The 21,933-nt window shown below is 34.7% G+C and overlaps 1 protein-coding gene across 1 annotated transcript; it reads left to right on the top strand.

The window, feature by feature from the left end:
- Window positions 1-5,405: 5,405 nt before the first annotated feature.
- On the top strand, window positions 5,406-10,653 carry LOC132167396 (bidirectional sugar transporter SWEET17-like). The gene is made up of 6 exons (XM_059578358.2): window positions 5,406-5,628; window positions 5,905-5,941; window positions 6,104-6,314; window positions 6,474-6,635; window positions 8,587-8,706; window positions 10,483-10,653. Exons 1-6 carry the CDS (start codon window positions 5,595-5,597, stop codon window positions 10,651-10,653), a joined length of 735 nt encoding a protein of 244 aa, XP_059434341.2. The 5' UTR covers window positions 5,406-5,594.
- Window positions 10,654-21,933: the final 11,280 nt, after the last annotated feature.

Below are 21,933 nucleotides of genomic sequence, written 5' to 3'. Positions count from 1 at the left end.
TATGGTCATTCATAGGTTAATGTGTATTTTATTTTTATCTCCCGAGAAATAAGCCTTTTTTATTTATTTTTTCTGTTGCTAGAGCTTTTGATCATTTTCTGAAAAAAAAAAAAAAAAAAAGACTTTTTGTACTTGCTAGAAGCATGAATTACAGCTGAAAGGTACGATTGATTATTTTTCGTTAATTATCTCGTGCTTATTTAAAAATAAAAAAATATGACTATAAAATATTCAAACAAGAATCATATAATTTCTTTGACTATAAAATATTTATTATTTATTTAATTTGAAATTGTCAGCTGGTTTTGCAAGACCTCATAATAATGTTATATTAGTCAATTTGAAATTGAGATCATTGTCTGTCTAACTGGTTTTGCAAGACCACCTCATAATAATGCAATGTTAGTCTTGTCAAAAGTCATACCCCCATTGTCCTAGCCCTGGGGTTGAAATTATTTGAAAATGGGGAATATTTTTGTCATCTAATAAACATTAAATAGTTTTTTCTGAATTTAACAGATTTCTCTCGTGAATATTTAATTGACAAATATTTTATATTTCAATATTAATATCATTTGTCAAATGTCTTCTTTTTATTTTTTATAATAATAATAAAATATTTGACAAAAGTATTATGGTTGAAACTAATCATACCATCAATTATTGTCTGTTGGTGGTAGCAAGTCATACCAATCCTCTATTGGCCAATGCCCCATTCCAAACCTCCCACGTGTTTGTGGAAATTCCACTGCAGACCGACAACAAATCTTATGTGGTCTAAGTTGGACCAGGATCCCTGGAATTAGGTGGGAATTTTGTATAGCATTAAGTGTTCATCACCACTTTGGGTAACAAGAGTAAATATACCCACGACATGGGGAACCATACACTACGCCATCACCATGTCCTTTTCTAATTCCATACATCATTTTCAACTATATATGTGAAAAGGGAGAAATCTCATCAAAGTTTTTGCACAATTTTTCAATTTCTTAAAATTTTCATGTTTTCATTTCACTCGTTCCTTCCAAAACTGATTAACCCGCATTAATCTCATTAAGGTCACAGTGGTCACGTAAACAATCTTGACATGTGGCACAATTTTGCCACGCCACATGTCATGTATGAAAAAAATAACTTTTTACATTAAACAATACATTAAAAAAAAAAAAAATGGTGTGTAAAAGGACCGTTGAGTTACATTTGGGAGCAATCACCCCTCAAATGGAAGGACGACCACCCCAAACAAAGGTGATGGCTCATGCGACCTCATCCATCTATCCCTAAAGGGTGGCGACCATGCGCTAACTAGAGACATGTGCTGCCACCTGATGCAGTGTGATTTAGTCGGCTGCAACGAATAACAACATTAAGTAGCGGATAAATATTTCTAGATTTTGAGACTATCAAGGGATTTAAGAAATCTTCTCTAAAACGCTAGATACTATCTAGGTTTTGAAAGAAAACAAAGAAGAGACTCAACTATGAGTAATTCTTATTAAACAAACTCAATAATAATAATCCAAATCTGCGTTTCTGAAGGCTATAAGCATGTATTTATAGACCCCAAAACCCTAAACTTAATAAAATATGAAATAAAGTTGGTTATTGTAATTCTACGAAGCGTGTCCGGATGGGACATACACCCTGTCCGGACAGGTAAATAAAAACGAACGGAAAGCAAAATAACATATGGGCGTCCGAACGGCTAAAGAGCCTGTCCGGATGGGGTTTCCAAAAACCCCAAGATCGCACCCCTGTTCGAACACGTGGAATCCCTGTCCAGACACGACTTCCAAAAACCTCTTTTTTAGGCCCTTGATCTACATCATTCTCCCTAGGTTGGAGAGAATTCGTTCTCGAATTCGGCCGGTTCTTTCCACTGTCCTTTGGGTGCGCCGTCAACTCAATCCATTCTCCTCTCCTCAAGATCAAGACAAGGCAACACTCCACAATAAACGTGATCTCTTCATCATCGAAATACCTTGATGATTGTCGTGAAGGCCCCACACACCACTTTGCAATACATCAGGTGTGCCATACTTCCCCCGTACCTTCCCTTCCACATGCCATGTAAATACTCAAGAATGGGTTAGTCGTAGTTTCCCTTGTAAATAAATAATTCTCCTCAATCACATAGAACTCATCACAATCATTGTTAGGAGAATTTAAAATACCTTCAATACCAAGGAAATCAACATAATCAACCTCTTCCCAATTAAAATTAGGCATGTCACCTAGAGGGTCTTCATCATCCTCATAATAACCTAGAGGGTCTTCATCATCTTCATAATAACCTTCAATACCATCTGTGGGTCCTTCCTTTTCCAATGGGTCATCTTCTTTGGGGTAGAGGCTGCCAAACATGGGAGGAAACTCATCTTCTTTGTGCTCCTCCGTGGGTCCTTCCTCTTCCTATGAGCCATCTTCTTCGGGGTGGAGGCCGCCAAACATGGGATGAAACCCATCTCCTTTGTGCTCCTCCTCTAGGTCAGGTGGCAAGGGCCTTCTATCCGGATCTTCTTCGTGCTCTTCATCACAGGTTGGTGGGAAATCCCAATCCACGAATCTTTGCGAAGGATCTTCAACATCTTCATGTCTGAACTCCTCATTAATTAACTTGGATTCCTGAAACTCTTCCTCCCCAGATTCTTTTTCCTCCTCCACAGAATATGGATTTGGTTGATGGATTTGAGGTTGGCGAATAAGGGTCAAGTTAGTCTGTCGCGGAATCTCCGCCTCAACCCATGTCTTCCACTAAAGTTGATTGTCGGTGACGAACGTTCGAACCAGCCATGTTAGTTAACTGGTTAATGAGACTGTCTATCTGTTCCCACAGGGTCTCCATTCGATCATCCATGTGTTGCCGCCAACGGATCTCCATTTGATGTCTCCTTGTTGCCACCTCTCTAGGCACCTTATTTTTGTTGAAATGTTTTACCTTTTCTTTTTGGGTATCGAGCTTGATGCCTGCGTCCCGTGATATAGCATGGGCTTGTGCTATTGGAAATTTCTTCCGCTCCGTGCCCCGCATAAGGATTGACAGGTTCACTTTCAACGATAAATTTGTCTCCCTCCCCCGCGGACTGCGGTCTTGGTTGACGACGACGAATGCTCAAACCATCCATGTCGGCCAAGTGATCGGTAGGGACCTTGTGTTGGGTGCGCGCACGCTCCTTCTTTCGCACGGTAAGACCACCAAACCTCTCCTCCCTGTGCCGCAAACGAATCGCCGGTTGCTCCTTACGTGCTGTCTTCGTGCACACGTGCACTTCATTCATGTCTGCTAGACGGTTGCCTCTCCCCCATTCATGGAAAGTAACTTGGGCTCTGATACCAACTAATGCAGTGTGACTTAGTGGGCTGCAGCGAATAACAACATTAAGTAGCGAATAAATACTTCTAGATTTTGAGACTATCAAGGAATCTAAAAAATCTTCTCTAAAACACTATATACTATTTAGGTTTTGAAGGAAAACAAAGAAGAAACTAAACTCTGAATAATTCTTATTAAACAAACTCAATAATAATCAAAATCTGCGTTTCCGGAGGCTATAAGCATGTATTTATAGACCCCAAAAACCCTAAACCTAGTAAAACATGAAATAAAGTTGGTTATTGTAATTCTACGAAGCGTGTCCGGACAGGATATATCCTCTATCTGGACAGGTAAATAAAAACGAACGGAAAGCAAAATAACTTAAGGGCGTCCAGATGGCTAGAGAGCATGTCCGGATGGGGTTTCCAGAAACCCCAAGATCGCACGGTTCACACCCCTTTTCGGACACGACTTCCAAAAACCTCCTTTTTAGGCCCTTGATCTACATCACCATCCCTCCACCATTATTATTGGGATGGCTTGCCCTATGCAAGGGTGGATTTTATTTTTTTTTTGGTTTAATATAGTTTAAAAATTAGTTTTTTACATGGAACATGTCATGATCTAACAAAACTACTTCTATGATATTTAACCCATTATTGCCACCTAACCAGTTATGAATAAAATGAGTGAAGTGAAAAACATTAAAAAAAAAATTTTAAATGTGATTTTAAAAAGGTCACTTAATCCAACACGTGTTGTGTATCATCATTAATTAAAGGTAAATTAATGATATTTATTTGTTTTTAAAAGAGGTTCTTCATCATGACGCTCAAGTTGTGATTATGGCTGTTCAACATCTTTTTATTGTGCAAAATTAGAGGATTATTAACCTCATTTCAGCCTCTATATCCTTGATCTTCATTTCTTCTTTTTAGAAGGCAAGAAAAGTTCATATAAGTGCAAATTTTTGCGTTCATCATTAGACTTATTGTGCTGCAACTAGTTAGATCTCATTCTGGCTGAATTCTCATTTATTTTTCTCCCCCTTCTTTCCTTTTACGTAGTTTCAAATAATCAGTCCTACACCTTATTATTTCTTCAATAAAAAGCTCCTTAATTTGAAGGACAAAAGATTTGCTCAACTAGACAAATGATATTTTGATAAGAAATTACTTTAGTGATGTCCTTCATTGTCAATGGTATATCTATATAGCTACACAAAAGCCAAAGTTTTAATTAAATAAACTTATAATCATCCAATTTGATTCGGATTTGGATATGCATGGTTATTAAAGAAACAAAACAAATGGGGAGCTTTTCAACTTTATTTGTTAATATATTTTGACTTTTTTTTTTTAAACGGACGGCTACCACTAATGAGATCATTATCTGTCACACTAGACATTGGGGTCTACCATTTGGGGACTCTTGATTCTTGAATTGGACAAGTGGAGCAATATTTGCATATATATATAACACGTGGGCTAAAGAAAAACATTCATAAATAAATAGTTCATTTATTTATGAACCATTCATGCCTCAACCTTCAATGATGAGGTTGGCCGGTGAGACATCATGATCAATGATTCAATATGGCCCCGGATTTTATCCACCCTCTCCCCAATTAATATCTATACATATATGTTTCCATTATTTTACGTCCACATGTTATAAATGATCAACCTAATTTTTTGTTTTCTTATCTATTATCTCCTTTTCTTCTTCTTCTTCTTTTTTTTTTTTTTTTTAATTGTAATAATTTTTCATTATTCAAAAATATTTCTTCCCCACATTCCAATATCATGGGTCTTTTATTTTATAATTTTTCTTTTTGGATGAGAGATTATAATCTATATTATTTCAATTCTCACATCAGTATAGTTTATCAAAAAGTTATAATTATTATAGTAAAATAGGAAGTGCTTATTTGCTTCAAACTTACCTCACACGTATATATATTGGACAATATGGAGTTGATCGTGTGATCACGTGTGTCACCCTTGTTACGTTACTATCAATTATTAACTTGAATTGCTTAAAAAAAAAAATATCAACTTGAATTTGCTACGTCAATATATAACCTTGGCCCTCCTAAAAACTTTTTCAGGCTAAGAAGCTTTACTGTAATAGAGTCTGAGGAAGAAAACTTGCTGCCCCTTCTTTCCATTCAACCTACCTACCTATCTTCCTTCTCTTCCCCTAAGAGAAACCCATCAATTCTAAATCCTTTTTCTCTTCTGGTGATCTTCAAGTCAAAAGCTCTTTGTTTGACATGGAGGTGCTGAGTTTCTATGTTGGAGTTATAGGTGAGAAGCCATTTCTCTTCTGTATAATGTTATTCAGGTCTCTTTCTTTTTTGTTTTTTTTTTGTTTTTTGTTTTTTGGTAATCGGACGTATCTGAGGCGAAGACTTGATTCGGCTTGAGCTCTCGCTTGCAGGCAACCTCAAGAAATTGTTTGCACTTTAGAAGGGTCGAAGCTTAGGGACTTGCTACTCGAGCCAATTACACCTTAGTATTACTAGATCTTTTATTTTTTGTGCATGCCAAGGAAGATAATCTCATGTCTTCTCCTTTTTGCAGGCAACATCATCTCAGTATTAATGTTTCTTTCCCCCGTGTAAGTTGAAAAGAACTTTTTATTTTTCCAGCCATTCAATCCTTCATTAATTAAGCATCTTGTTAGTTATTAAATCACCAATTATTCCAAAATCTTAATTAAGTCGATAAAATATATAAATTTAATCATTTAATTAACACTTTAACATTCTTGCGAATGCAGCGAGACATTTTGGCAAATAATAAAGCGCCAGTCGACGGAGGAATTTGAGAGCCTTCCTTACATTTGCACATTGTTAAACTCATCCTTGTGGACATACTATGGAATTATAAAGCCCGGGGAATTACTGGTAGCCACCGTCAATGGTTTTGGCATCCTTGTCGAGACTATCTACGTCATCTTATTTCTTATATACGCACCAAAAAGGTCGAGGGTAAACCGATATTTTCACTATCTCTTATCTCAAAAACTTAAAAACGAACAAGAAATAATGAATTTAATAATTTGATATATTAATGTTTTCGTAGTTATGAATATTATCAAATTTATCAGCTTATTATATATGAATTAATTCGTTGTGCAAAATTGCAAGGCTAAGATTGCCATTCTTGTGGGGATCTTGGATGTGGGCTTCCTAGCAGCAGCAGTTCTAGTTACTCGGTTGGCATTGCAGGAAGAAGCAGGAATTGATGTAATAGGGTTCTTGGGTGCAGTGTTAAATTTTATAATGTATAGCTCACCTCTAGCCGCCATGGTAAGAATTAATTTAAAGCTCAATTGGTTGGGTGTGTAATATTATCTATTGATTCCTGTCTTTGGATTGGATTTTTTTTTCACAACCCATATATTAATTGTTTCCATTTTAATTTCAATTGGGTTTATTGATCTCTTTTTCGGTTTCCATGGATACCCAATCATGTATGGTTAGTAAATGTTTGATTATGATCATAATTTCTTGATTTCCTTGAAATGGCCCAAAAGGGCACTATATAGTTTATATGTGAAATGGGCACTATATAGCTTATATATATATGTTCCGACAAGCATAAATGACATTTATACGTTGTCATCCTGTCATTTTTATTTATTTTTTCTTTTTTTATTTTGTCTTTTGTCTTTTTTCCTTTTTTACAGCAAGTCGTGATACGGAAAAATCCAAACACTTGAGTTTGACCTTCAATGTATAGGTCAATTAAGGGATTCAAGAGTCTGTTTGAAATTATGTTTGAGAAATATAGCTGTTAAGTCAAAAAAATGTTTTTTGACAAAAACTTTATTTTTAAATTTTTTTCAAAAGTGCGTTTTGGTAATTTTTAGGCTTTTTGGACCCTTAAAATCGCTTTTAATTTTCTTACCAAACGACTACTTTTTTTCTAAACGAACTTTTTAAGTATTGAACGTACTTTTAAACCCCCCAAACACAATCACAAACGAGCCCTAACAATGTAAGGAGTATATACACTTGCAAGCTAAGGCAACTAGGAGACAATCCACTGATCTGCAGACCTCCAAACCCAAACACTAGAAAGTTGTGCATCCATAAGACTTTGTTGAATCATTCGCAACCCTATGCCCAATTTTTTCATACGGTGCACCTAGCATGGGGATGCCACCAATCATTCCAAAGAGAAATGGTTTCCTCATTCCCTACTGCATCATGTTGAAAAGATCTAGCATTAATCTTCCTGAGCTTCCGAATCTTCTTCCTGTCCCAAGAACTATTTGAATCTTCGTTAATAAACCAGAAATATTATCTTCCATTTAAAATATTTTCTTTGACCCAATTAGCAACCCATAATGAACCTGCCCAGGCAAAAATACCAACGCCTAAGCCTACATTTTTTTTTTTTAAAAAAAAAAGGGGAATTTTGAGAATTTTGCCAAGATTTAAAAGAAAATACTAATGAAGGGGTGACATTCTAAAAACTTAAAAGTTTGATATCCTAAATTGAGAGTTTTTGAACTTTGGAAGGGTAATTTCAAAACACATGGAATTTTAGGAGGGTTTTGTGAAATTTCCCCTTTTATTTTTAAAAAATTCTTCAAAACATTTTCACTTCGTCTCCAAAATTGTGTGTTTGATGTGTTTATTGCTTTACATAATTTTGGTGATATTGTGTGTTTGTGAATTTTTAATTGGTAGTGATTACTGCAAAACAAGGTGTTGTTTGGAGTCATCGGGTGAATTTCACTAATTTTCTAGCCATTTTTGTCTAGTAAATTCACCGATGACACTCAACTCTACATTTATCACTTCAAAACTTGGGTCTTCCTCTCTTTTCCATCAAAATTTAGCACAATACTCCATGATCTTTCAGTCCATACATGAAACCAGGCATTCCTGTGAAAGACAGGCTGATTAAACTCTGTTTGAGGTACTACAAATTTTACTACAAAGTCATATACAAACTGATGTGACAGACCATGATTAGTGAAATAATTAGAAAAAATTAATAAGTCAAACTTTTTGATTAATTGTTTCACAAATTATGAGCAACCACAGTAATTTGTAAATGATTTTATAATAAAATTTGTAGTACCCCAACACCACTAGCTCAATATATAAGAGGCGCTATTTTTGTGTGTCTCGACTCTAATCTAATGTACCTAATCCAATACGATTTATGTGCACAATTGAGCAAAATGTATCTTTATTAGACATTATGTGATGGAGTTTAATGTGGTTTGTAAATGTGGTTTCTCAGAGAACAGTGGTGAGGAGCAAGAGCGTGGAGTACATGCCATTCTTTCTCTCATTTTTCCTTTTCTTGAACGGTGGGACATGGGCTTTCTATGCTTTGCTTGTACGTGACTATCTCCTTTTGGTACGTTCTTCTAGTCTTTTTCTTTGGGGTAATATTTTGTTAAATTATGAATTAAATTTCTCATTTTCTATCCGTTTAAGCTGGTGATGCTCTAACATAAAGTATCGAATTTGACTCTATAGTTTACCGTACATTTCAATTAAATATTTGGTTTCGGTTGAGAGCTTTTATTTGTGAGCAATTGATGGCCATCATGATCAGAGCTTTTGGCATAACTTGTAATTTAATAAGATTTACTGAAAACATGTCCTAATCACCATGGATTGCCATTTGCCAATGAAACTTGGTCGGATAGTTGAGAAAACTCATAATGAAATGGTAATTAAACGAACAATTTAAAGAAAGAAAGAGAGAAAACGACGTAGATAAAGATTTACGGTGATTTGTTGTTAGATATATACGTACTAGGGAAGAACCCAAAAAAAAAAGAAGCTAGATTTTACTCTTATCTGTTTGATGATATTTTTAAAGTACCAAAAAAACTTTTATTTATAGGAAAATTTGGGTAGGTGAAGATAAAGATAAGTATGATAATTAAATTTGAAGAAAAAGACAAGCTAATTAAGTAAAATAGAACTGGTAGGAAAGAAGCTTGTATTTTTTTATATATAAAAATTGTACAATTGAATGACCTATTTATAATTGAGTTAGACTAGAAAAATAAAGGAAATACAATAATTACAAAATCACCAAATATTTCTAGTATATTTACAATAACAAATATTACCATATGGGGATAATATTTTTAGAGAAATGCTAAAGCTCTTCGTATGGTTCTCCTGGTGTTCATATTTTACGAGTATATTGTTTTCTAAGAAGGTTTGTTAGAAAGTAAGAATAAGATTTTTTTTTTTCTTTTCTTTTTTAGAAAACAATATATATTCACCTAAGATGAGGAGAACCATTGGAGGAACTGTATCATTACTTATTTTTTATAAGAGAAATATTACGGTTCCTCATGGTGTTCTCTTCATCCTACGTGGATATTATTTTCTAAAAAAGATGAAAAAAAAAAAAAAAAAAAAACTTACCAAACCGATCCTTCCTTTTTTTATTTTAGAAAATAATATCCACGTAGGATAGGGAAAACACCAAAGAAACCGTAACATTTCTCTTTTTATAATATGTCAAGCATATTATGAAAATATTATGTCACAAATATGACAATACAATAATATATGATCATAGACAATAATATACTAACAAAATCATTTTGATTTGATCACGATCAAACCCGATTAGTGATTACAATCAATCCCAGAAGATAAGAAAAATGTTATTTAGTAGACTTTCATATTACTACCATACAACTATGGTGATGTGACAATAAAAATTAGCCATTGATTTTTTCTTGTTATAAGCCCTCATTGATCCAATGACTAATTTTTACTGTCACATTATCATAGTTATATGACAGTAGTATGAGAATGAACTAAATATCATATAATTAATATATATACCATATCATATATTGTAACAATAGTGTCCTCTAATACACACACACACACACATATATATATATATAGAGGGACGGAAGAAAGGGGGGATTGGAAGGGGCCAGGGCTTTTTTTTTTTTTTTTTAAGGGAAATTATGGTTAAATTCTTTTTTTTTTTTTTTTTTTTGCTAATGAGCCCCTGCCAATTTAATTTTTTCAACCATTAGCCCCTGCCCATTGTCAAGGCTGGCTCCGTTCCTGTTCCTGTTCCTGTATATATATATATATATATATATATATATATATATAATCATGATAGAGTGTTGATTTTGTGATATAGGCACCAAATGGATGTGGGTTTCTACTTGGAGCAGCGCAGCTAGTGCTCTATTTGATATACAGAAAGGCCAACCCACGTAAAAACATCTCTGCAGATACACTGGAACAAGGATCCCAACATGAGCACCTCATCTCTTCCTCAAGTTTACCACGTGAAAACAATGAAGAATAGGCATTTATAGTGACTCATCAAATGGTGGTTAGAGTTTTTAGAATTTTTTTTTTTGTTTTTATTTTTTCTGTTTTCTACCCAGATGAGAGTTTTATAAGCAATTTTTTTTTTGGGTTTTTTTTTATTTCCTTCTTTTAACCAGATGAGAGTTTTATTAGTGGGTTTTTCCGGCTTCAGAAAAGTAAATTAGGGATAGTTTGCTTGAGTTCTTTATTTTCTTTGGCATCTATATTTTGTGATGTTCGAAAATCTAGATTTCCTTAAATATGACTAAACTGGCATTTGAGAATGATTAGGAATCTGATGGGATTTTCAGAATCATAAAATTCACATGTTTAGTTTATTCTTGAGTATCTTATAGCCTATAGGAATTATGTATGCTTTCTAAAATATCTTTATGTTTTCTTTTCAAGTGTATAAGGATGTTTGATACAAAAGTTACTACAAAAAAAAGGGGATTTATTCACGTGTCTACAACCCACTTTTTGCCATGTTACTATTTCTTGACGTGTTAATTATTGCAACGTTGCTAAATTTAAATTCGTTTAAATTTTTTTAAAAAATTATTTTATATACTTTAGTGACGTGGCAAATTGTGACACGTCAATAAATATTGACGTGTCGTCTTGACATGCCAATAATTATTGACGTGTCGTTTTGACACGCCAATAATTATTGACGTGTCGTTTTGACACGTCGAGAAATATTGGCGTGTCACATTTTGACACGTTGTGACACGTCAATAAATAATAATTAATAATTTGAATAGTATTTTTTTTTTAAAAAAAGTGATCATATCATTTTTTTTTTTTTTTTCGGAAAATGTTAAGGTCACAACACATATCCAACTTATGGCCAACTTCTCTCCTACATGTCATCTAAAAAAAAAAAAAAAAAAATTGAGAGAAAGGATTTTGGGATTCTAAAAATTTGGGGAAAAAGACAATTTGTTTGGTTTAAAATTCAATTTTTTTTTACACGTATGAAAGATGTTGGCCATGAGTTGGGTTTAAAATTCTGGCATGTCAATAATTTATTGACAGGTCAATTTCTGACATGTCAATAATTTATTAACGTGTTAGTTTTGACACATCAAGAAATCCCATTTAGTGACACCCCTATTTTTAACGTTGAAGATACGTCAAGAATGCCACGTCAATAAGCTTTATTGACGTGTGAAGGGGCTTAACATGTCAATCAATCACAGTCAAGAAAAATTGGTTTTTTTTTTTTTTTGTAGTGAGTACTATTTTAAAAGTTAAATTGAAAACCACACATAGGAGTGTAAACAAGCCGTGCTTGAACGAGCTTTCCTTATTTTGGCTCGGCTCGTTTAAATTTTACTTTACCTCGAGCTCAAACCGAGCTTAAGGATGAGCCAAAAAATTGAGCCCGAAATTGAGCTCATAATAAGTCGAGCAGAGCCAGCTCACGAGCTAGCTCTTATATTTAATTTATTTATTTTTATTATAAATTTAAATTTCAAATACTTTTAAACGGCTCAAGAAGCCAGCTTGCATATGAGCATTTGCTTAGTCTGGCGAGCCGAGTATGGAGCCTGAGTCAAGACAGCAAGACACTTGGTTTCGAAGAGAGAGGATATGCATCATTTTATAATAAAAGGATGCTACTAAGAAAAGAAAAAAAAAATCATCAATTTTTAATATTAATATGAGCAACTATGTGAACAACTACCAATTCGAGCCTTATACGAACTGCTCACGAGCCGAACCGAGGCAAGCCGAACTTGCTTCGTTTAATATTTGAGCCAGTATTTGTGTTCACAAAACGCCTCATTTAAGAATCGAGCCGAGCTTATACGATCCGATCCTGAGCTCGTTCGCAAACAGCTTGCTCGTTTAACACCCGACAAGAAAAAGTGTATGTAAACTGAAGTTTTTCTTTCATTTTCCAAATATATAAAATGTATATACTTTTTAATTATTTTCTATCTCACAAGGCATAATTATATTTCATATCTCATAAAACATTATCATAAGCCGTAATTATCAACATAGTCAAATAGAATACTCAATCTCTGACATATCAGCAAAAAAACAGTAGGTAAGAGCAAGCTCAATCACAATAAAAACAATAACAATAACATGAATGAGTTTCCTTATCCTCTGGAACAAGAGTTTAACTCCCTCTTATTCAAAAGGATTGCCGCAATAATATACATATAATATTAGGTAAATATATTTTAACACTCTGAACTAATATCCATTTTCAACATAGGCTCACAAATTGACAAGTGTGACACTTGAATATATCAAATTACTATTTTGTGTCAAACTGATGCAGATTGCCGAAGTTCCTGGAAGTGCGATCGAGCGCCCGCATGCATGCGATCGAGCGCACTTCCAGACACTTATGCACACCAGGCCTTTGGTTGTGTGATCAATGGCAGTCATGCTTACAATCGATCGCACACAGAGTCATTATGTTATGTTTCCGCGTTTTAATTAGGTTAAGCCGTCTTTATTTCCTTGTTTTAGTAGGATTATGGTTTTGGGAGTCAATATTTCGTTATTTTATTAGGTTTAGGGTTTTAGGGTATTTATGTCATATTTTATTAGGTTTATGAGTCTTGGGGCGATAAATACATGTTTATAGCTTCTAATTTATCAGTTGTTGTTTATTATTAATTTTGATGAATAAGAATACTCAGAATTGAGTTTCTTTTGTGTTTTTGCCTTAAACCTAAGATAGTACGATTGTTTTAAGAAGATTTCTTTGATTACTTAATTGTATCAAGATCTAGAAATATATATACATTGCTTATTGATGTTCTTCGCTGCAGCCTACGAAGTCACGCTGCATCAGTTGGTATCAGAGCTCAATTACTTTCATGAATGGGGAGGAGCGACCGCATTGCAGACATGAACGAGATGCACTTGCGCATGGACGCAGCACGTAAGGAGCAACCAGCGATTCATTTACGGCACATGGAGGAGAGGTTTGGTGGTCTAACCGTGCGGAAGAAGGGGCGTGCGCGCACCCAACACGGGGTCCCTACCAATCACTTAGCCGACATGGATGGTCCAAACGTTCATCGCCGTCAACCAAGACCGCGGTACGCAGTGGCGGGAGATAAATTTATTGTTAAGAGTGAACTTGTCAATCCTCATGCGGGGCGCGGAGTGTGGAAGGAGTTTCCAACAGCACAAGCTCATGCTATATCACAGGACGCAAGCATCAAGCTTGACACCCAAAAAGAAAAAATAGAAAAGTTCGGCAAAAAGAAGGTGCCTAGGGAGGTGGTGGAGGTGATGAATCAATCTGTGACTCGTTAGAAACGCATGGTGGATGAGGTGGAGATGCTGCGGAAAAAAATTATAGCCGAATCAAGCGACGATTCGTTGGCAACGCATGGTGGATGAGGTGGAGATACTGCAGAAAGAAATAGAGATCTTCATAACTCGAGTTGACAACCGGGGTAGCCCTAAAGTTCGCCACCATCAAACGAATCCACGCTTTGTGGATGAGGATAATGTGGTTGTCGTTCGTAGGGGGCAATCTGACAAACGGAGAGCACGAATTGAGACGGAGATGCCGCGACAAGCCAACTTGACCATTATTCGCGAACCTCAAATCCATCAACCAAATCCATATTCTGTGGAGGAGGAAAGGGAATCTGTGGATGAAGAGTTTCAGGAATCAGAGTTCATTGATGAAGAATTCAGACATGAAGATGTTGAAGATGTTGAAGATCCTTCGCAAGGATTCGGGGATTGGGATTCCCCACCAACATATGATGAGGAGCCCGTAGAAGATGACTCATGAGAAGAGGAAAGACCCACAGAGGAGCACGAAAAAGATGGATTTTTTTTCTCATGTTTGGCAGTCTCTATCCAGAAGAAGATGGCCAATTGGAAGAGGAAGAGCCCATGGATGTCATCGCCAATTATGAAGAGGATGGCATCGCCGATTATGAAGAGGTTGATGAAGACTTTTTTATGTGAAGTGCCTAAGTTTAATGGTGAAGAGGGTGATTATGTTGATTTCCTTGGTGTTGAAGATATCTTAAATTCTCCTAACAATGATTATAGCGAGTTTTATGCGGATGAAGAAAATTATAAGTTCACAAGGGAAATAATGATTGCCCCATTCTTGAGTATTTTTATGGCACGTGGAAGGGAAAAGGAACGAGAGAATCATGACAAGTATACACGGCAAAGTGGTGTGTGGAGCATTCCTGACAAACATTGAGGTATGTCGATGATGAGTAGTGTCACACTTATTTTGGGGTGTTGCCTTGTCTTGATCTTGAGGAAGGGCGAGTGGAATGAGCTGACTAGACATCCGAAGGACCGTGGAAAGAACTGGCCGAATTCGAGGGCGAATTCTCTCGAACAAGGGGAGAATGATGCAGATCGCCAAAGTCCCTGGAAATGCAATCGAGCGCCCGCATGCCTGCGATCGAGCACACTTCCAGACACTTATGCGCACCAGGCCTCTGGTTCTGCGCCTGCGATCAATCGCACATGGAGTCATTATGTTATGTTTCCGCATTTTAATTAGGCTAAGCCGTCTTTCTTTCATTGTTTTAGTAGGATTAGGGTTTGGGAGTCAATATTTCATTATTTTATTAGATTTAGGGTTTTGTGGGGTATTTATGTCATATTTTATTAGGTTTATGAGTCTTAGGGCTATAAATACATGCTTCTAACCTCTAATTTATCAGTTGTTGTTTATTATTGATTTTGATGAATAAGAATACTCAAAGTTGAGTTTCTTTTGTGTTTTTTCCTTAAACCTTAGATAGTATCTATTGTTTTAAGAAGATTTCTTTGATTACTTGATAGTCTCAAGATCTAAAAATATATATCCGCTGCTTATTGATATTTTTCGCTACAGCCCACTAAGTTACACTGCATTACAAACGCCCTTCTATTAGCGTTGTCCGTTATCTTAGATAAAAAAAGTAGTCACGTTTTACCAAAAATTTTCGAAAAGAACCTCACTTGGACTATTTAAAAACCAAATTTGCCCCTTAAAAAAAAACTTACATCTAAAAAAGGAAAAAATGACATGAATTTTGGCTTTTTTTAGGGGGGGAGTAATGTTAGAAGTTGCCATTCTTTTGTCACTCAAAAAATGATGTGTCTTCTAAAATCATCATTAGTTTTGTGATTGATTATTATTAAATTTTGATCAAATAGTAATTTTAAAAGTCACATCATTATTAGAGTGACACAAGAAGAACACGAAAGTAACTTCTAAAATTACTCAGAAACCGAGCCACCCCATAGTGTGTGAGGGTGGAGGGTGCATGGCCTGCCGCTACCCCCATGGGTTAGGTGAAAAATCTGTACTGTTTTTAAGATAACATAATAACAAGTTTTATGTGTACAAGATAGCATGAAAGGAGGTCTTACTAAAAGTACAAAGCTTGATTGTTGTCACAAGTATGGCTGTTAAGTGAGCGAAGCGTCTCGCGAGCAAGCTCGGGTTCGGCTCGCATAAGCTCGGCTCGTGCTCGACTCGAATATTAAATGAAGCACTTCGTGAATACAAATCCTAGCTCGAATATTAAATGAAGCACTTCGTGAATACAAATCCTAGCTCGAATATTAAACGAAGCAAGCTCGGCTCGACTCGGCTAACTCGTGAGCTCGGCTCGTATATTTTTTATTAAGTAACAAATAATAATATATAATCAACATTACTCATTTACTCAATAATAACAAATATACTATATACCTTTGTTTTTTTTTTGTTATTTATGTATATGTGTGTATATATATTATATATATAATATATGTATATATTAATATAAAAGCATATAAGAAATATATATATATATATATATATCATTAATCATTTTATTATATGCTATAATCATATAGTACAACTGTACAAGTTATTGTGTCATTTAATACAAATATTATAATTAGATAGTTTATACTTTGGAAATTGGAATCGTATATATCACATAATCATTAATCATTATATAATCATACGGTATATCTGCATAAATTATTGTGTTATTTAATCAATACATTATAATTATATACTTTATTCTTATAAAACATATATGATGTATCACATGATCTTAGATCTAAGTTAATATTAATATTAATTGTGAGATAATATGATCATAAAATTTAAGTATGAGTGTACGACCATTAGATCATATGAATTTATTACTTAAAGTTTGAGTATTACTATTAGATTAAATGATTAATAATTAAGTAACTAATGTGTTTCTTATAATTTATACATTATAATCACAATTTACGGTAAGTAAAAACTTAACAATTTGAATTTAAATCATATATCATGAATCGTGATAATGAGAACATATAATATAAGTATATAAGTTATAACAATTAACATTGACCAATTACCTATATAAATTAGATAATGATACAATCATATAACCATATAAGTATATAAATGTTTACATATAAGATACAATATATATTAATATTGACATTATATACTTGACCCGTGTTAAGCATTAATATTTTAACATATTAACTAAATAATACTATATGTAATATGATAATAGTGATTAGTGTGTGTGAGTGTGTGACATAAAGCGTTTTGCGTTTTAATTTAAAAAATACTTAATCTAAAATAAGAAGAAAAAAAAAATACATGATTGAAAAAAAAACACAATTTTTAAAAGTGTAATTATTAAAATTGAAATAACAAACTGACCCTAAATAATACTACATAACACAATTTTTATTCCTAATTTCTAAATTTTGAATTTTGAATTTTTTATTGAATTTAATAATTTACCTGAATTTGAATTTGATCTATGGTATATAAGTGTAATCGTAGCCGTCCAAAATGTTTTGATGATCTAATAGCCGTTGGATGATATTAATGGATGTCAACTATCAAGCATTTACTAAGAAGAATGTATATGGTGTAACAGAGACACCGTAAACTTGCTTTGTTTGATCTAATCTGATGAGTAATATTAAATGTTGAAAACGTATATATGATCAATGGATCATATTAAACAAGCACACCAGATCTAAGTAGACACAGCCACATGGGATAAGTTTTTGGTAAAACGAATCCAACCGTTAATATTTAAAATTTAATTATTTTTCCAAATCCAACGGTTGTAAATTAGAGAACCCAAATTTAACCTAAATCTATCAGATCTCTCCATTCTCTCGACATGTCTCTCCATTCTCTCGACTCTCCTCTCACAGACTCTCCACCATCCTCCTCGCCTCCTTTCTCTGTTGCCGCTCCTACCACTCTCCCAGTGCCCCCAACAGCATCCACCACCACCACCGCACACCTCGACGCCTGACTGAAGCTGAACGGCTCGTGCCCGGTTTCCAGGAACTTGCCGCTGCCAACCTCGCTGTCCACGCTGCTCTCGAAGGACGTTTCACTCTCGCAGTACGCCACAGATCGGAGGTGGAGGAGGTGATAAGATTTGTGGGTTTTTCTTTTCTTTTTGGGTTATTTTTTCTACGTTTCTTCTTGGGTGGTGGGTGCACTGGGTGGTTTGGGGTTTTGCCGTTTGATGTGTTTGTTTGGTTGCCCAGAAAATATTGGGCGGATTTCTTAAAGTTAGGCTAATTTTATGGTTGGGATCAATTTTGGGTGGGTCGAGATTCCTTGTAAATGTGAGATTTCTTGCCGTTTGATGTGTTTGTTTGGTTGCCCAGAAAATATTGGGCGAATTTCTTAAAGTTAGGCTAATTTTATGGTTGGGACCAATTTTGTTTGGTTGCCCAGAAAATATTGGGCGGATTTCTTAAAGTTAGGGTTAAATTACCAAAACAAAACAAAAAAAAGTAGACGAGCTCGAGCTCGAGCTCGAACAGCAAAGTCAGGCTCGACTCGAGCTCGAGCTCGAGCCTGGCCCAAAAATAAAAGAGCCGAGCCTGGACAGCCAAAGCCCGCCCAAGCTCGGCTCTTTTACACCCCTAGTCACAAGTCCTAACTCCTGCGTGCTGTTCTACATTGAAGCATATTTGATGTGGTTTTTTCTTATGTTGCTGTGTATGCCATATTTGATGTGGGATAATAGAAAGGAAATGTGACCAATTATGGCCCAATTCTAATAAAGATTTGTAAGCCTGCTTTGTTTGAGAAGGAAAGGTACTCAATGAGTCTCTGACCATTGCTAAAGTAAAATTGCTTTGAGACAAAAACATTGGAAACTGTTGGAAAGGGATTTGGGAGAAACCAACCATACAAAATCTATCTCCCTCTCCTTCCTCTTCAATGTTGCAATCTGTTGATTGATTTGTTTGTTTTTTAGCTCAAGGAAAAAATAATTAAAAATTAAAATTAAATGTAAATGTAAATTGTCCGAGAGGGACAGAGATAAAGGTGCATAGTTGTTAACAATAAATGTCGTAATAGTGAAAGATTTGTCAATCTGTTGGAACTTGCTAGTGGAAGCACATTTCAACAATTAGATTTAGCACTACAAAAAACTAATTATTTTTTTACTCACGATTTTTGACGTGTCAGGTGGCTTGACACGTCTGAAAATCCTCATGACGCGTCGGTTTTGACGTGTTTCAGGCGTTGCAAATGTGGGTGTCAAAAATTCTTGACATGTTAATTCAACAAGTCAGAAGTTTCTGACATGTTGGACTTAACACGTCAAAAACAATTTCTGACGTGCCATTTTCTGACACGTCAGAAAATTCTTTGACACGTCAGAAATTTTTTGACGTGTCAAAAATTGACACGGCAGAAATTTTTGACGTGTCAGTCTGTCTCTACAAAAATTTTCTGACGTGTTAGTATAGACACGTCAGAAAATGTTCTGACATGTCTATACTGACACGTCAAAACATTTTATGACGTGTCAGTGTATATGACACTTCAGGAATTCCTGACGTGTCAAAATAGGACACTTCAGAAATATTGGTTATTTTTGAAAAAAAAAATTTCCTCCCCCCTATATATTTTTTGAATTTTTCAGGACTAGAACCGAATTTTGGATTACAATTAACCTGATATACAATTTATCCATCAATCCATGCAATATACAATTTTTCCATCAATCACAAGTCATATCGTACAATTTTTCCATCAAATAACATAAGTCTTATTCATTAACTTCAATCACAAACTATCCACCAAAACTAACTTCAAGACACACAAAATGGCATATATATATACCAAGTGCGAAAGGCCAACCACAAATAACAGAATATACACCAATTTAATTATCTCTGTTATCATCAATAAAACTATCACAAATAAAATTACATCAACAAAGTAACTTATATATAAGTGTGTGAATAGTAAACCAGACGTTCAATGTTGATCATTGACATCGAATGCATCCTCTCCACGATGTCCATTACCTGCAAATGATAAAACAAACAATCACCAAACAATATTCACCGATAAAGCAATCACCAAACAAATAAAATTCACTAGCTGCAAATGATAATACAAACAATGTAGCACCTCAGATTTTGAAAGTCTTATTTTAGAGATATTAATTTGATGCTATGATTATATTAATATTCATATTAGGCAATGATGTTAATTCTTGAGGGATTTATGATATTGTATGAATGGTAATTGGAGATTAGTAGGTAGAATAGTATAGGGTAGGTAGAATAGTAAATAGTAGGTAAAATAGTGAATGGTAGGTGAAATAGTAAATGAAGGGTAGAATTGTAAATGAAAGGCGGAATAGTATTTGTTTTTTTCCTATAAATAGAACTCTTCCCTTTCACAATTTTCACCACTCATATCCTCTCTTCCACATATTCTTCCTTCTTCCGTTTTCTACTCGGTCTTTCTTCTTTCTGAAAGTGTTTACACGAAACAGAGAGAGAAAGGGCGAGACAAAGCGTTGCAAGAAAGAAAGAACACGAGAGAGAACGGACTTGAGAAATTAGTTTGAAAGATATACTAGTAGTGTTAGTCAGATTGGAGCAACTAGATCATTCAGACCACTTTTTAGCTTCAGTCTAGAGGTAAGTAAATTCACTACCCCTTCTAAAATTACTTCATGTCATGCTATTTATTCATTCTTGTATCAAACAGTAAATGGTTATTTTATTTACCTGTCATGGAGATATGTTGCATGCATGAAGGATTTCTAAAAGAATTATTTAGAAAGTTTCTATTTCTTTAAATGCTTTCTAAGTACACAAGTTTATATTTGGAAAAGTTTCCTTTTTTTAGAAAAGAAAGTTGAGAAAATGATGATGATTATAAGAAAGAAGAATGATGATAAACCCTCCTACATATTGCCCTAAGATGCATCAAAAGAAGTACAAAGAAAAGTACAAGAAATGAGTTAAATGTTTATGAAATGAGGGCACATGTATGGAGGAGAGTATTTTTGGCCCCAAGATAAGATGAGATGAATTCGGTACCGATACTCGGATGGAAGCGAAACCACTGAAGGAGGCTATGCCAGAAAGTGGTATTCCATCAACATGACCGTTGAGTGCACCAAGAAAAGAGTTAATTGACGGTCGGGCATGGCTGAGGCCACAGTTCAGTGCCATGGTCACAAGGACCCGCAACCCTCGTACACAGGGGTAATAGTGTACATGGGCCCTAATATGAGAAAATGATAATATAATTTCAATGATGATTTACTATGATGATTTTCAATGATGATATACTATGATGATTTATAGCGATGCATTATGATGATGATTTATAAAGATGATTTATGACGATGATCTAATAATAGATGTAATAGTACTTATATGATACGGAAGATGCAACCGTACATGCATGTATTATTATTATGGCTGGATGTATATTTATTTGTAAAAACAATTATCAAAACTAAGAACAAGGAGCAAAACTATTTATGGTTGTGGATTTTACTTGCTGAGCCCCCTTTGGGCTCATTCAGTTTTATTTCTTGTTTTCAGGTAGAAAGGACGCTGGAATAGAAGGCCGGAATGGTTGCGGGAATAATTATTAACTTTCAAAGTCTTTTCATATTAATTATTGTAATAATATGATATTCCGCAACTAAAGTTTAATGTTTTCTAATTTCGCTTGTAATAAAATCTCTTGAATAATGTTTTATACATTTATTGTATCCTTTAAAATCAAGTACTCTGATAGACCTTATAGATCTTTGCAAGAACTTTTGTTGTAAAAGAAGAAAAGTGGCAAACTCAGCCTTAACGGGCTGGGGATGTTACAAACAATCATTGAGCAACGTCACGATGTAAAGTGAAAGAAAAATGCCCGAATATTCACCCAACTCAGTTGTTGATTCTTCCACAGTAAATGATATAACAAAAAGGTAAACGTTGAAGTTAGCAGAAAAGTCATAAAAAAGAAAAAAAAATT

Source organism: Corylus avellana, chromosome 2, assembly GCF_965113065.1.
Source record: "Corylus avellana chromosome 2, dhCorAvel1.hap1.2, whole genome shotgun sequence".
In the NCBI taxonomy this organism is placed as follows: Eukaryota; Viridiplantae; Streptophyta; class Magnoliopsida; order Fagales; family Betulaceae; genus Corylus; species Corylus avellana.
The sequence above is the reverse complement of the archived record's forward strand: the minus strand, read 5'-3'. Positions and strand labels throughout refer to the sequence as shown.

Coding starts and splice junctions, on each gene's coding strand:
- LOC132167396 (XM_059578358.2), top strand. CDS start 5,595: ATGGAGGTGCTGAGTTTCTATGTTGGAGTTATAG. Junction 5,942..6,103: donor TTAATGTTTCTTTCCCCCGT/GTAAGTTGAAAA, acceptor TTGCGAATGCAG/CGAGACATTTTGGCAAATAA. Junction 8,707..10,482: donor TACGTGACTATCTCCTTTTG/GTACGTTCTTCT, acceptor TTTGTGATATAG/GCACCAAATGGATGTGGGTT.